The 17404-nt window shown below is 36.2% G+C and overlaps 1 protein-coding gene across 1 annotated transcript; it reads left to right on the top strand.

The window, feature by feature from the left end:
- The first annotated feature begins 5347 nt into the window (after window positions 1–5347).
- LOC141600397 (topless-related protein 3-like) lies at window positions 5348–16972 on the top strand. Its single transcript, XM_074420633.1, has 24 exons — window positions 5348–5859; window positions 6469–6648; window positions 6757–6870; window positions 7341–7499; window positions 7620–7797; window positions 7901–8036; window positions 8623–8738; window positions 8834–8969; window positions 9057–9166; window positions 9727–9793; window positions 9878–9951; window positions 10032–10127; window positions 10374–10466; window positions 10692–10819; window positions 11154–11388; window positions 11516–11683; window positions 12355–12510; window positions 12589–12699; window positions 12936–13115; window positions 13237–13365; window positions 14296–14391; window positions 15395–15577; window positions 15665–15840; window positions 16447–16972. Exons 1-24 carry the CDS (start codon window positions 5780–5782, stop codon window positions 16661–16663), a joined length of 3318 nt encoding a protein of 1105 aa, XP_074276734.1. The 5' UTR covers window positions 5348–5779; the 3' UTR covers window positions 16664–16972.
- The last annotated feature ends 432 nt before the right edge of the window (window positions 16973–17404 follow it).

Below are 17404 nucleotides of genomic sequence, written 5' to 3'. Positions count from 1 at the left end.
TGCTCAAAAAGAAGCTTGAGAAGTTGAGTAAGAAGAAATAAGTGAACCAAGTAAACCAAGCTACCACATCTCATGGGCCACCCATGGAGGAAGTGATGCAAAGACCAACATGTGAGTCATGTGGAGGGATAGGGCACACTTATGAAGTATGTGAAAATAACCATTATAACAACTTTGATGGGAGCAATGTGCAAGAGGTGAATGCTTTACAAGCATTTAACAACTTCTCCAACCGTCCACCTAGGCCCTCATTCAACAACCAAGGATCCAACCAAAGTTTTGCCAACCAACCTCAAGCATACCAAGAATATGGGGTTAACCAAGGGAACCAAGGTAATCAAAACTTTTACCAAGGAAACCAAGCTAACCAAGGGTTTGGTCAAGGGTTCAACCAAGGATACAATCTAAGCCAAAATCAATGTTTCAACAACAACTATCAAGGGTAAAACAATAAGCAAAGGTACAACCAAGGGCAAAATCATGGATTTAACCAAGGGTACCAAGGGAACAACCAAACTTCCAACTTTAGAGATCAAGGATATAGCTTTCCTCTTCCAATTGCCAACCAACCCTTCAACCAAAAGCCACCACCCCAAGCAAGTAATTCCATGGGAGATGCTAAATATGACAACTTGGTAAAGTTGATAGGGGATTTGGCAAGTAATGCCCAACAACAATTGAAGAATCTTGAAGCTAAAGTGGCTTCTCAAACTCTCATAAATTCTCAAAGACCACTTTGTTTTTAATTTCTCTTCTATAATCATGAGTGAGTAGTCTTATCTAGAGCTTAGGGGGATCTTGGGTTTATAATGGGTGTGATTTTGGGTTAGAATTATAAGGATTTTGGTGTTTTAATTGTTGTCATTTCCATACACATGAAGTGTTTGTAGAATTGCTCCTATGATCCGTGTTTTAATTGTTGTCATTTACCGTCGTACAAGTGAGAGATTTACAGTCATGAAAGGAATATACCTGGGATACATGTTTTATACTTGTCAGCTGATCAACGTAAATCCGTAACGCTCGACTGACTAGAGTTTGACGTTACTATCATACGACGACGGTGATCTGCCGATTCCTTAAGGTCAAACCTATAGGATGGAGCAGCAATGGAAAAACTATTTATTTGTATTTAATACAGATAATTAATCCCTTGAATAATATGACTAATGGTTAGTCAAGTGAGTTTTATATTTGATATAAGTCAAATATATTTATTATTCGATTATACAATAATCGACTAATAAATATAATATTTTATTTAATATGATTAAATAAGATAAAATTCAGCAATTAAATGTTAATTGACTAAATTCGTATTATTTACTAATAGTTGATTAGTTTTAATACGGTGAGTATATATATTGTGAGACGGAGGTAATTAGCCGATTAAACTTACAAAGGGTTGTAAAATTAGCTAATTGGATTTTATAAGACACATTATATATTGATATTATGGTCAAATATCACTTAAAATTTAAGTGTATATTTTTTAGTTAATTGTGAAATTTAAGTGTTAAATGGTCATATTAACACTTAATTAAATAAGATAATTAAGTTTATACTATATAAGCATTTGTGGGACAAATGTCAAAAGTCAAAATAAGACCCAAAAGCCTTATAATATAGCCAATATAATGATAGACAATGTGGAGGATTTTGTGGCCTAACTATGTCAAACCATGTGTTGTCCTTCAATTGTTTACATTTGGTTTTGCCTATAAATACTCACACTTTATTACATTTGCTTGTTAGAAATTTTGAAGTAAAAAATCTCCTACAAGTGTTGTAGGTGCCATTTTATTTTGATAAGAACAAAATTTTGTTCTTGATAAAACTTCATTATTTCTTCATCAAAAACACATCTAAAACTCACAAATAATATTAAATATCAAATATTATTATAATATTAATATTTGTAGTAATATTCAAGGTTTAACACAACCTTTATCTAGTTAATAAACTTAGTGTTTTTGGGGTGAAGTCTTGGGTGCCACCAAGATGAGGTCTTCTACATTGGAGATTAAGGAAGGAGGGTCATCCAAGAGCTTGTAGAAGTTCCATAAGACAACAAAAGGTTGTTTTTATTGCCAAAACTCAATGTGAGGAATTTTACTACTTAATCTTTTATTTATGTCATTAATTTTCATTCATGATAACTAGATCCTAAAACAAATTAAATTATGAGATAATCCCCTATATACTAAATGAATAGGAAAATCTTCACATTTCCCGCCTAAAAACGCCTTTCCTATCTTGATATAATTAACTCTTATTTACTTTCCTATTTTGAAATAATTTTCTATCTACAAAGATTTGTTGTATAGAGGATTTGTTTCTAGGTTTTTGTGATAAAAATTTCATTGACTTTGTAAGATAAGTCATAGTTAAATATATGTTATTAAAAAAATCTCCCCTCCATTTTTAGTCTTCCTATTTATTTTCTCTTTATCTCCTAGATAATGTTTTGACCTCTCTTTTCGACCCACATATATAACTTCAATTCTTTTTTGCTTGAAAATGATATTTTGTGAAAGAAAAGAGATTTTGATAAATGGGAAGATATAAAAAAGTTGGAGTATAAAATAATATCACTAATTTTGCGTAAGAAAATATTTTCATTAAAATACACATCATGTCATTAAGTAAATCTCTTGATTAATTTGTTTGTTTTAATTTATTTTTTCAAATCAAATAAGATAATGAGAAACATTACAAAAGTAATGAATTGTTAATCTATAAATAATATACTAAAAACTAGAACTCTATAAATACCGTGCATGCAATGCACGGGGTCTACACTAGTTTAATTACTAATTAGAGGAGTCTAATTATGAGTTTAGGACTTTCACGATCACCATTTGCAATCATCCCTGACCTCGATTTTGATCAGTTGGAACCTGTTCAGACCACCGCTAACCACCACGAGTTAGTCTGCCGCCGTAGTGCTCCTTCTTCGACCACCACCGGAGCCCATTTCAGATCACCATACACCTGCTTACCTCGGAATTGATATCCGTGCATTGCTCTGCCACCCCCGTCACAAGCAGCCTCAATCGATGCACTTTGGCATCTCCGATGACCATCATGGACGCCCACCTGCTCCCTCGCGCAAAACCTAGAGGGTGAAATAGTTTTTCTTTTTTTTTGGAATTTTTTTTTCTAACTTAAACTTAGTCACTTTTTCGGTACCATGTCACCTTTCTCCGGCGAGAAATCGACCTAAAAATCTTGTGTTGGGCTTAATTGCACATAAATTATAACTAACGAGGTGAATTTGCACTAAATAAAACAGATGGACTAAATTGCACATAGTGCCAAACGTACGAGGTTTTTTTTTCCACTTCCCCGGCTGAAAATGAAGTAGAACTGAAAATGTAGATTGAATGTGTGAGGTTCAAAAGAGTGCATAAGGAATATAAAATTGGGTTATTTAATGACAATCATCCAACCTAAGTCTCCCCTTCCCCATTTAATCCAACCTATTGATTATCCCATATTAATCCGATCTTTCCTATCATTTAACTTGAATTGATCTCGTCTCATATTTGACATGCTAGAACCGGTTGCCCAACAAGTCATGATGTAGCCCCACTTCTTTTCTATTTTTTTCCTTCTTCTTTTCTCCATTGTCCACCTTCTTCATTCTCCCGATACATCAACAACAATTCATTTTTTTTCATTTTACTGCAATTATCTTTCATTTCTTCATCCTAATGAACAAGGGTTTCCCTAAAAAAGGACAGAAATCAATGTATTGAAACAACCATTTACAAGACAAACGCAAATTAAAATTTCCAGAAACACAAATTAATTGAAAATCATTTGGTCCTTCACTCGGGCGGATTTGTGGGACAAGAAAGAAGCAGCAAGAAGATCGTCTGATTTGTGGTTCTTTAATGTTTTACATGAATGGTTGTCGATTGTGACTTGTGAGTTGTGATGTTGATGTTGACAAATGGTGCGTGAAGCCAGGAGTAGGTGGTCGACTTTGGTGACAAAATTAGTGGATGCGGATGGTGAATAGGAGGGCAGCGAGATACGCTAGAGAGGAGGAGTTGGTGCTGCTTGCTTCGTGGCCGAAGTTGGTGTTGACGGAGTCCAGGATAGTGGTGATAGTTGGACGAAAGCAGAGGTGAGATCCGCTCGGCTGTTGGGTTTTCGGTTCAGAGGTGATGTCGTGTTGGGCAGAGATGGTTGTAGTCAGGGGCGGACCCAGGATTTAATATATGGGGTAGCAAAAAAAAATTACTCTTTATTTATATGCATGTAAGGAGATTCGAACCCGGGTCAACTTGTGAAAAACCAAAGCCTTTACCACTGAACCAGAAGATGTTTAATGGAGATTTACTAGAATAATATCTACTTATCTACTGTTTAACAATAATTTAGGTAGCAAAAATCGTCTTGTAAACCATTTTTTTTACGTTTGGGGTAGCGGACGCCACCCCTTGCTACTAGGTGGGTCCGCCCCTGGTTGTAGTGCGTGGTGGACGAAGGTGAGGTGTAGGAGGGTAGCTATGGTGATGTCGGCGGCGACAATAGGTAGATATGGTGGGTGGTGGTGGTGGCGGCAATTGGATGATGGTGGTTGTGGTGTTGGCGGGTTGGATAGTAAGAAGCTAAGGGACAAAATAAGTTATTTAACAGGTTTAACACACAAAAGGTAACCTGTTTAACAGGTTGCACTTCCAAAGTATCAAAATAAGTTAAATGATAAGAAAGATCAGATTAATATGAGATAATCAATAGGTTGGATTAAATGAGGAAGAGGAGACTTAAATTGGATTATTGTCATTAAATAACCCTATAAATTAGTCAATTGTTTATTTGAAAATTTGCACCAAAAAGTCAAGATTTTTTATTTTTTTAATTGAAAGCGTCACTTCCAATTTTAGGCTACTATTATCGATGTAACTCCTACACGCAAATTACACATGACTTACTCTCATTACCATTTTGACATATATATTATATATATGGTAATATCCAATGATTCCAATCCATCTTAAACTTAAAACGAATATCACCCTTGTCAAGCAAAATTGATTGATCAAAATAAGACTCGGAAAAGTAATCAATATACTTCTTCCTATAAACGTCCCTACCGCCTACCCCGTAACAAATAACCAACTCACGTCTCACGAAGTCACGAGTACACTAATCATTAAAGCATCTACGTATATATGAACATATGAAATGATATGATATTACGCCGAGAAACCCTCAAATTATCGCGAAACAATACCAGTCAAAAAAAGAATGGACGTCAAAAACGAACATTCAACTCCATTTAACCTACTTATTTGGAATCCATAAAATGCTTTCTAACATCACACGCAATGATAACCCAATGTACTTATCTAATCACCTAACGAACTTATCACTATAACCAAACTAACTTATCATTTCCCCTTATATCAACATTATAAAAAGCACACTTGCTTCTCTATCTTTCTTCCTTTGGCATACACACACACCCACCACCTTTATCTTCTTCTACATCTTTTTCTCTCTCTCTTTCAAACCCTAGAATTCCTCGTTTTTTGTGCCTCATTTTTCCCCCTTTTTACCCTCTTTTATTCATAAGCCTTACAATTCCTCTTCTTACTCTTTTAGATAAGATTTGTTAATTTATGGCTTGATAAGGGTTTTGTTTTTATTTATTTTAAAGTATATTTTTGGGGGTGATCTGGTGATTTGGAGGGTAATTTAATTGAATTTGATTTGATTTAATATAAATAAAGTTGTGCTGGATTTTATTTGTGGAGGACAGAAAATGTCGTCATTAAGCAGAGAATTGGTGTTTTTGATACTTCAATTCCTTGAAGAAGAGAAGTTTAAGGAGTCTGTTCATAAGTATGTTTGCTTTAATTGCTTATTATTTTGCTCTCTCTGTTTTGATTTGTATTGTTATTAACTAATGTTATTTGTGATTTGATTTGAATGGACGTGTGCGTTTTTATTGATTTGTTACTTGACCCGTCTTAAGCTTAATACGGATAGTACCGTGTTAAATGAGAATTTGTGTTTATTTATGATGACTGCATGAAAGGTTTAGTACCTTGGATGTTCCAAAATAATTTATAGGAGACGGTTTTACAAGTGAGACCAATATCGACCCGTTATAGCTGTAATTGATTAATTATGAGTAGCTCATCAGGATTTGGTTGTTGCACATGTCAGACTATCTTGTACAGTTAGTTATAGATTCTTTATGCTTGGGATTTGTGTTTCATTTTATGCTTAAATTATGTCTTGTGATGGGTTAGCCTTTGATGTCGAAAGTGGTTTTGTGAGCTGTCGTCGGGTGAAATGGTGATTGAGGAACTGTTAAGCATCTTATACTTTTAAATAGAATTAGAGTATGAAGGTGTTTTATAAAGAGGTATTGTGATTTGATTGTGAATATAACAATGTGTAGTTGTAATTTGATTGTGATGTTATCGGTGTTGGGCTGTTGGGTAGGTTGGAGCAAGAATCAGGATTTTTCTTCAACATGAAGTACTTTGAGGAGAAAGTACAAGCTGGAGAATGGGATGAAGTTGAAAAGTATCTAATCGGGTTTACCAAAGTGGACGACAACAGATACTCCATGAAGATATTTTTTGAGATTAGGAAACAGAAGTATCTCGAAGCGCTTGATAAGTATGGTTCACTTCTTTGTCTTTGTTTAATGTGATTTATGGTTGTAACTGTATGTATATCTGCTGGCATTAGCAGGGGTTTAACGGTTGGTTTACTTGATTTTGTTAGGCAAGATAAGGCCAAGGCTGTTGAGATACTTGTCGGTGACTTGAAAGTATTTTCGACATTCAATGAGGACCTGTACAAAGAGATTACACAGCTGTTAACTCTTACTAATTTCAGGTGTGTTTATCAACCTTACGAATAGGCACTCTATTATTCATTTTCATACTCTAAAGTACAGAGTTAACCATGAGACCATTTAATAGTCCACGTCAATTGGAAATTTGCAGTGCCATACTTGGGAATTGTCTTATATTCATTAAGTCGGTGCAGTAACTGTTTTGTGGTGGTATAATGTGACGTGGCAGCTTTGTCAAAATCAAAATATCTCATTTTTGTCTAAACATTGATCGATATGGAATTATGTTAGATCACGTTGTGACTATTTGATATGTTCCATGGAGTGCACATTTATGTAGGAAGTACTACTTTTGTCCTGTCAACTCACCAAATCAGCGTTCTTCGGAATCAGTGGGTTCATTCACTCTGCTGAACGTATCTTGTCTGAGGCCCTGTAATTTGCTATATATGTATCTTTCGAGATCGCTTGAATATTTCCTCACAGTAAAAGCTGTTTCTTGGATATGCAGGGAAAATGAACAGCTTTCTAAATATGGCGACACTAAAACAGCTCGTAATATCATGTTGGTGGAGCTTAAAAAGCTGATCGAGGCAAACCCACTTTTCCGTGACAAGCTGGTATTTCCTACGTTGAGGTCTTCAAGATTGCGCACACTAATCAATCAAAGGTAAAAGTGATAGATTGTCGCTCCCAAATATTGGTGGAGTAAATTTTTTTCCTTGAGGCCAGCCTCTCCCATCCCCATTTGTTTGTCACAATTGTTTTTGCTAATCAGCCTTTTATCTAGTTTGAATTGGCAGCATCAGCTTTGTAAGAATCCTAGGCCAAACCCAGACATTAAGACATTGTTTACTGATCATTCGTGCACACCGCCAAATGGTGCTGTTGCCCCTGCACCTGTAAATCTTCCAGTTGCTGCTGTTGCTGCAAAGCCTGCAACTTACACTCAGCTTGGAGCTCATGGGGTATGTTGATAGATTCCCCCCTCGAATTTGGGTCTTCTTGATGTGTGTCAAATATATTAGTGTCGTTTAAATCCTCATCGGTATGGTCTTATTCCCTGTGCAGCCTTTTCAACCTGCAGCAGCAGCTGCTGCTAATGCTAATGCTAATGCTTTGGCTAGTTGGATGAATGCTGCCGCGTCCACCTCTGTTCAAGCAGCAGTTGTGACTGCGTCATCCATTCCTGTTCCTCCTAATCAAGGTTGGCTTGTGTTTTTCGTTTCTTTCTTTCCTTTATTTTTTACCATGGAAAGTGGTGGCAGTCTGTGTTGCTCGGACTCGTTAGAAGTGTCTGACACGGGAGTGTCGGCTATTTTATGACAAATAATTAAGTTTCGGTTTAAAATGAAATGTCTGAGCATCCTACCCATGTCAGACCGTTGCTGGCACGCGAGGTAATATTGAAGATTCCGAACAACATAAGTGGCAGCCTTAAAGTCTCTGATTGGTTGGAGAGACCGAGAGAGTTGACTAATTTTTTTGAAAATTTTGAGAAATTCTTTCCATACAAAGCTTCCGTGCTTGTTTACTTTTTTCTCTTTTTTAAATAAAAAACCATGTTCCATAGAAAATGGTTGAGATTAATTTTTTTTTTATTTGGAGAGAATTGGATTTTTGTTTTGTTTTTGGAGAATGTTGGAGAAATCTCTGCACGAATATTGCTAGAATTTCATAGTGCTCCAGAAGCTTTGGCTGTGATAGTATTGTATTTGTGTCTTGTGCTACATGTCAGTTGGCTTGATTTCTGATTTTTGGCTCTTTTCCTGTTGCGTTATTTGTTTGGGTAGTCCCTATCCTGAAACGCCCAAGAACACCTCCTGGAACTCTTGGATTGGTTGACTATCAGAATCCTGATCATGAACAGCTGATGAAACGCCTGCGCCCTGCTCAATCTGTTGAGGAGGTAATAATTGTGTTATTGGTTCAATATTTGGATTGTTCATGTGAGTTTGACCATGCACTTCTTATTGATCTTTGCTCAACTATTGCTGTGTCTAGGTCACATATCCTACTCCCCGCCATCAACCTTCATGGTCGTTAGAGGATCTCCCAAGAACTGTAGCTTTCAGTTTGCATCAAGGATCTGCAGTCACAAGCATGGATTTTCATCCCACTCATCATACACTTCTTATTGGTACGTTAATAGACTATATCCGGCAGTTCCATTATTGTGGCATTTTGGTTTTAGTTGGATCTGATGGTAATCATGATGTTTCATTAGTTGGTTCTGCAAGTGCTGAAATAACCCTTTGGGAGGTTTCAATGCGTGAGAAATTGGTATCAAAGCCATTCAAGATATGGGACATGGCTTCTTGTACTTTACAATTTCAGGTATATATTATTTGCCCTAAAAATCTGTCTGGACTCAGGAAGGTGTGAATAGTGCAACAACGATTAAGCTTTAGTCCAAAAATTGATTTATTTTCATTTGAAACTGTTGAAGAGAGTAATATGATAAAGAAATAAGAGAAAAAAATCAAAAAAAGAAGTCAATATTGTAACACCACATGAGGTTATGAGATTAAGTTGTCCCACATCGGGAAAATAAGTGGCTTGTGATATGTTTATAAAGGATTCCACCCACCACTTGTGCTTTTGGGCTTAAGTGAGGACAAATAATAGGCCCAAAGGTATACATCCCATCTTATTGGGGTTATGTTACGACGGTGGCGGGTCGGGTTGTTATAAATATACTGAAAAATAAGTTATTAAACTGGTTTTGTTTTAATAAGAAGTTCAATAAAAAAATGTAAACAAAAGTAATTGAAAGCAATGGACGAAAAGAAGGTTTTAGGAAGTTGTGTAGAGTATGAAGAGATGTGTATGCTGGTGTCCCTGATTGAAACAGGAACAATTACTTTTTTCAAATCTTATAATTTGAAGTTCTACAGGCTGCTTTTGTCAAAGATGTAGTATCAGTTAGTCGTGTTGCATGGAGTCCAGACGGAGCATACGTGGGTATGTATGTTTGCTATTTGATTAATGTTCCTATTTGGTCTGGTAGCTAGTGAATTACTTAACAGTACTTATTCACTGTTGTAGGAGCTGCATTTACAAAGCACTTGATTCATCTGTATGCTTATTCTGGACCTAATGATCTTCGACAACAGTTGGAGGTGAGCGAATTGAGTGCTGCTTGTGTACTTGGAAGTTGAACATTGAATATCAAATTCTCCTCTAATTTCATATCATGCAGATTGATGCCCATATAGGTGGAGTGAATGATTTAGCTTTTGCTTACCCGAACAAGCAACTATGCATCCTAACATGTGGAGATGATAAGCTTATAAAGGTAACAAGATAGAAACCTCTAGTTGTAAACTCTATCATTCTCTTAGTGGCACATGCTTGATTATATATACTGGGTAGTATGGAAAATCTCCAATTTAATTTCATAGAAAACTGTAGGGATTACATTTTTTGCAACATAAAATTTGGCCAAAATGCACTTTTTTTACTATGCGCCAACACTGTACTGTTGTACACGGATCCACGCTTGCATACTCTGCCATTTTAACCAAGTTTTGTCACGAAACAGGTATGGGATCTATCAGGCAGAAAAATATACAATCTTGAAGGTCATGAAGCACCTGTGTACTCTATATGCCCTCATCACAAGGAGAATATCCAGGTACATACTACACATTATCAACGGTTGTAGTGTCATACTGCTTCTGCTTCTTTAGATTGAAACTAGCGTTTTAAGGACAAAAGTGCATATGTTATGAACATCTGTTGCATTTTGGTCTTCAGCCGTCATTATCGATAAAAAACTGTGTTAATATGGACCTCTGGTACTGGTAGAGGTACTATCCTGGGCAGTGACATCATTTTCTTATGATTTGTTTCTTTGCAGTTCATCTTTTCAACTGCATTTGATGGGAAGATTAAGGCTTGGTTATATGATAATACGGGCTCTAAAGTTGACTATGATGCTCCTGGACACTGGTGTACTACAATGCTTTACAGTGCTGATGGTAGTAGGTATGTTAGTGACTGACTTGCCTTGCAAGAAGGCTTTCATGTTTCATGTCCATTGCTATCTAACTATTATTACCTCCTCCATCCCATTTTTATCCCTATTTGACTTTGATGGGTAAACGATGTCAAATTTGATGGATATTCTCTCACAGTACAATATGTACAACTTTCTTAAAATAGTACTCCGTAATGTAGCCGTAATTTTGGTGAATCAAACATGAATAACCTCCCATTGTATATCTAAATATTTAAAGAAATAAATGATCAATGTTGCAAAACCTATGGAGGTAGTATTTGACACATGACCTTTGTGAATCTAACTAGATTGCATTTACAGATTGTTTTCCTGTGGAACAAGCAAGGAGGGAGAATCTTACTTGGTTGAGTGGAATGAAAGTGAAGGGGCAATAAAGAGAACATATAGTGGATTTAGGAGAAAAACAAACGGAGTTGTGCAATTCGATTCGACACAAAATCATTTTCTGGCCGTAGGGGAGGATCATCAAATTAAGTTTTGGGACATGGATAATGTCAATCTTCTCTCTCATACAGATGCTGATGGAGGGCTTCCGGTAAGTGTATATTTGACATTTTACTTCGCTGATGATACACGAAAGTAATACCTCTCTTAAGGAGTAAGAAGGTTGAAAATCTGTAAGAGATGTTTACTTATTTCTTCCCTGATGCAATGCAATTCAGAGTCATCCCCGTTTGAGGTTCAACAAGGAAGGAAACCTTCTTGCTGTCTCCACCGCTGATAATGGAATCAAAATACTTGCAACGGCTTCTGGTCTCAGATCATTGAGAACAGTAGAAGCCCCGTCATTTGAAGCACTGAGAACACCTATTGAGGCTGCCGCTAATAAGGTGAGATTTCATTTTCTGCCTGTACTTTCGAGTTCTAACTAGCTCCTTTGACCAAATACAAATTCTTATGTAAGACCATTGTAAGTGGGAAACAGCTCTAAACTAACTTATATCCCCAGTTAGCAATGGTATTCACTGATTTTGGAAATATGCAAGTGGTTCATTTTTACATATTCAATGCTTTTAAGAAAGACTTACGGTCGGCCAAATGTTGTCAATTTTTAACCCTGTGAAACTCTTTATGAGTAAAGACTCTCGATTCCTTTGTCCTTTTTTATTTGAATCTAGCATTACACTACCTTTGACAAAAAGTTCATACTTTCCTTTCTAGGTTGACTGCAAACTTACTAGATTTAAATCTTTTCTTTTTGTATGTTATTTACTTATATGTGATCATTGTATTTTGGGACCCACCTAATTCTCCACCTTGCATTTTCCATCTATATTATTGTGCTCCTTAATTCTAGTGGCCAATGAGACGTGGAGTTTAGTTCAATACAGAGGGAGTATGTATTTATTAAAAGAATTCAGAACTCCAGATGACATTTAAGTGTCAAAATTTCTTTCCCTAAATACACCTTTTCATTACACAGTGGACAATCTTATAGATGTAATCACGTAATATAAGTATCTTCAAAAAAGACTCCTGACTGTAGCTCACGTCCGTTCAGAATGGGGCTGATATGATTCCAAGAAGCGCAGAAAAGGCTAGAGTGGTGGAAGAGGCACCCGAGAATAAAATTAAACCATGGCAGTTGTCCGAGATCACGGAGCCTGTCCAGTGCAGGATGGTGACATTACCAGAAAGTACAGATAGTTTCAGCAAGGTTTGTCGAATGACACTATGCAATCCGGTGTTAGACCATATACATATTTTTTAATTCCCGACTGTCTTGTGGCTCCAGGTTGCCCGACTTCTGTACACTAATAATGGCGTCGGAATTTTGGCCCTTGGTTCCAACGGTATCCAAAAATTATGGAAGTGGAGTCGAAATGAGCAGAATCCTGGTGGAAAGGTAATGAGTTGCAAGGATTTTTACCATAACTCCTAAACCGCAAGTCTTGTATGAGACGGTTTCTCAGATTTTAGACCAACCAAAGTATTACGCGTTATGTATTCCTCATTATATTTTTAATGCCCTTAATGCACTGGTCTCACATGTGAGACCGTCTCATTTAAGGTTTTTTAGTATTTGAAATTTGTTTAATTTTTTTATATTGAACTGTTTCTATTATTGTTGAGTGTCAAAAGGCCACTGCCAGCGTTGTTCCTCAGCATTGGCAGCCAAACAGTGGTCTTCTTATGACCAATGAAGTCTCAGGTGTTAACATGGAAGAAGCTGTACCATGTATTGCACTTTCAAAGAATGACTCCTATGTCATGTCAGCTGCTGGGGGAAAAGTTTCATTGTTTAACATGATGACATTCAAGGTATCAGTACTTGTCGCTTTGTGCAAACTCATCACAAACTTGACTAATTATAAAATACAATAAGTTGAAATTCTTTATTGGTACGTTCATGATTAACAAATGACTGGGTTTGTGTAACCAGGTAATGGCAACATTTATGCCCCCACCGCCTGCCTCAACATTTCTGGCATTCCATCCCCAGGACAACAATATTATCGCCATTGGAATGGAAGACTCAACAATTCACATTTATAATGTTAGAGTAGACGAGGTTTGCACTTGGAGTTCTAGATTTCATTTGACTCTTTTTGTTATATATATATATATTTTTTTTTTTTGATAAGGTAAAGAAACTAGGTCAATCAAAATCAACCTATAACATCCTCGCGGATGTGAGAGGGAAGTGAAAGTAGAAAACTTTCAATATACCATCGAAATCGTAAAACGCCAAAATGGGAGGGCGAAGAGAAAGACTCAAACAAATAATGTCTAAAACAAACAAAGCCCAAAAGAAAGAAAATCCAACAAGAAGAAGAGGGTAGAAAAAAACTAAAGAACCAGAGTTTCCAATCTTACAAAATGCAAGACATAAATCTTCATAGAAAGGGGGATAAGGTTTGTAGACCAAACCAAATTCTCAATTAAGGATAACATAAGGCAGGATTTTCGCAACTTATCTCAAAAATTAGCCATCTAAATATATTCAACAACTGATTTTTGCTAGAAAACACATAAAAACGGTGTATCACAATTAAACAAAAGTCTAAAAACTATGGAAGATATATGGGTTTTTAGATCTTCCCAATCTTCCAAAAATACTAGTGTTCAGCTATAATAAAACTCAAGAAATTTCTTTCTCAAAAAAAAAAAAAAAAACTCAAGAAATTTCATTTACTTTCTTGATTTCACCTTCATTTCTCAAGAGAGCTCTCCTAGGCTAAAATGGAGAGCAAAAAGAGTCTAATCTTAAAGAAGGTAAAAAATCAAGAACAATAAATGAAGAAATTTCTAAAGTAATGAAGGGCTAGTTGGGTAAAGAAGCCAAGAAATGGATTCGAGACATTCAAAACCCAAAGTTTGCTGAGTTTGTTTTTTCTTTTAGGGAGGTTTCTCCCTCTAAAAAAATTTAGAGATGTTGTCTTTTTGTTATATAAATTTTGAAATTTGTGTCTGAAACTTTTTTATTTTATATTTTGTGTAGGTGAAATCTAAATTGAAAGGTCACGTGAAACGCATAAGCGGGTTAGCCTTTTCAACCAGTCTGAACATCCTAGTGTCTTCTGGTGCTGATGCTCAAGTAAGGCTCCTTTGTCATCACTTGAAATATAATGCATGCTTGCTTATGTGATTTACTTGAATATTTGAATTTGAACTATGGAATTGGCTTATAAATTCTCCCTAGGTTTTTACCTATGTTACTCAAACTTGTTCAGAGTATCCAACATGTGTGTTCAAATGTTGGACTAGGACATATAAATCCACTTGCTTTTGGCTTAAAATGGAGTGACTACTGTTACAAGTTTATAAACCCATGTCAAGTGTCAAGTGTCAAGTGTTGGACATGGCAACATGGGTAGGCCAGATAATATGAAGAGCTGGAGTAGCATAGGTTTTCACAGTTTAGATTTCTTCCTCCCTCTTTAATGTTGTGATCTTCTGTTATTACCTCATTTCTTTACTTTCATATTAGGCAAGTTCTTTCACAATATTTTTTCAATAACCCTTTCACAATTACTAAAAATGCTGTTAAACACTACTTAAAATCTCACAGTACATTATTAATCATTTAACATAACCTAATTAATAATTTAAACCCTATTAAGACCAACTCACACTCGTCTCTCCTATCTACCACTCACAACCCCTCCCACCACCTCCAACCTTCCCAACCCAACTTCCGAGTTCCGGCCATCATACTCACCATCAGGGACGCTCTCTGTCGGTACAAATGTACAATAGTTGACCTTCGTTACCAACATCGTCAAAACCTTCTTCCCCATACCTGACTTTCGAATCCGACGACCTCCCCAGCCCTTACTATGAAAGTCAATCTCCCCTGCCTTGAATCACGTGCAAAACAAAACTGGGAAGATCATAGAATTACTAATGGAGTATAAGTTTCCTTTTTCTCTGTTTTAGCTTTAGAATTTTCTGCCCTTGAGTTTGAAGATGAAAACCAGGAATTTCACGGTTTTATGATAAATAAAATCAGAATTTTGACATAAAAAGCTGAATTTTCTGCCGTACTTTTTTTTTTTTTTTTTTTTTTTTTTTTTTTTTTTTTTTTTTTTTTTTTGCAGTTGTGTGTTTGGAGCATCGACACCTGGGAGAAGAGAAAGTCAATTATGATACAGCTTCCTGCTGGAAAAGCAGCTAGTGGTGATACTCGAGTCCAGTTTCACTCGGATCAAACCCGTTTGTTGGTGATCCATGAAACTCAACTAGCAATATATGATGCTTCTAAGATGGAATGCATTCGACAGGTACAATTTTTATTTTTTAATTTTTTTACTATATTTACTTAGCATTTTCTTAATCCTCATCCTAATCCTTTTGGACTTCTGAAACAGTGGGTTCCACAAGATTTGCTTTCTGCTCCTATATCCTACGCAATATACTCGTGCAACAGTATGATAATTTTTGCTACCTTTTATGATGGCAACATCGGGGTCTTTGACGCCGAAACCTTAAAACTTAGATGCCGTATTGCCCCATCAGCGTACCTGTCTCAAGCTCAGTTAAATGGGTAAGTTGAACATGTAACTGTCTTCCTTGTCGCTGCTTTAGGTATTTGTGTCTCCACTCAAACATGGCTCAGCCAGGCCCATGATGACCTCTACTTAGCGCCGTTGCTTAGTTGACTCTATTGAAGTGTTACATTTCGATCTCATAAAGAAATTCTCCATCAACTATAGAAAAAAGTCGTTAATTGAGTTTCTGTGTTCTTTTTATTTGACACGAGTACACTTTTGTGAGACAACTTTACACACACACTATTGTACAAGTAGTCTTACGCTCGACCATTTTATGCACGCAACGAAGTCAATAACTCGTTTATTGGAGATATATCTGACTCAAAAAACGAGGCATATATAAACATGAATTTGCTCCTTGTATGCCTGTGGTGGTCTTGTGAGTTTTTGTTTATTGTAAAAACATGTTATTTGCATGTAGCGTTCTTATGAGTTTTTGTTTTACTGTAAAACTGTACCATAGTTACTAGAAAGTTCCCTTCTAGAGTTGTGCATTCTATTTTACTCTTACCTATTCACAAATTAGACTTCCTTTTTTTCATATATCCTTTCCTGGATTTAGCAACGTTCATTTATCAATCTTTGCTCTATTGTCACAGGAGTCAAGCGGTTTATCCGCTAGTGGCATCGGCCCATCCACAGGAAGCCTTCCAATTTGCAGTCGGGTTGAGTGATGGGACTGTAAAAGTGATAGAGCCGACTGAGGCCGAAGGCAAATGGGGAGTGTCTCCACCCGTTGATAACGGGATGATAAACGGCAGGACAGCCTCGTCATCGGCCACAAGCAGTCACACTCCTGACCAAATACAGAGATAAAACCTTACCTAGGGAAACATGTTTGTATATTACTTTCATATTCTTTATTCTGTGCATTATATCAGTGTAGACTCTTAGGGCTGTGATCCTCAGCAAAGACGGGCTTATTGGCCAAGTGTTAGGAAGATGGATTCTTGTTTCGGGGTCTATAGTCGAAATGGAAGTTGTAACAAAAAAATATGATCATTTGCAAATGTAGCAAAATCCCAGAATGTGTCGTCTCAAAATGTAGCAAAGCTACTACTACTGTATGTAGCTTATGAATGATTAGCTTTTCATAGAAATAATCAATTTTCATTTTTATTTCAATATTTTCTTTGAAATCAACTACTGAGTACCTTGTATTCTCTCTCAAAACAGTGTTGATCATGGACAGCTAGAATTTTTTGCAGTATAATTTTTACTTATTACACTACTTTTTCACCCTTACTTTCCATTTATCTACCCTTAACTAAAAAGCAACAAATTTTCTCTCTATTACTAACCCAGTAAACTTACATGGCTACATAGGCTACACTCTCTATTACTAACCCAGTAAACTTACATGGCTACATAGCCTACATCCATTTTAAACGTAAAACAAGTATTAAAGAGTAAGTCCATTTTAAACGTAAAACAAGTATTAAAGAGTAAGTGAGTTATACATTTGATGTAGTACACCAGATAGTATAGTTTTTGAGCATTAAGAAAAAGTTTTTGAGTTTTAATTTTAAAATTTTGAGTTTTATTATAAAGTTTTTG

This window comes from Silene latifolia, chromosome 9 (assembly GCF_048544455.1).
Source record: "Silene latifolia isolate original U9 population chromosome 9, ASM4854445v1, whole genome shotgun sequence".
Classification (NCBI taxonomy): domain Eukaryota; kingdom Viridiplantae; phylum Streptophyta; class Magnoliopsida; order Caryophyllales; family Caryophyllaceae; genus Silene; species Silene latifolia.
This window is presented reverse-complemented; position numbering and strand designations above follow the sequence as displayed.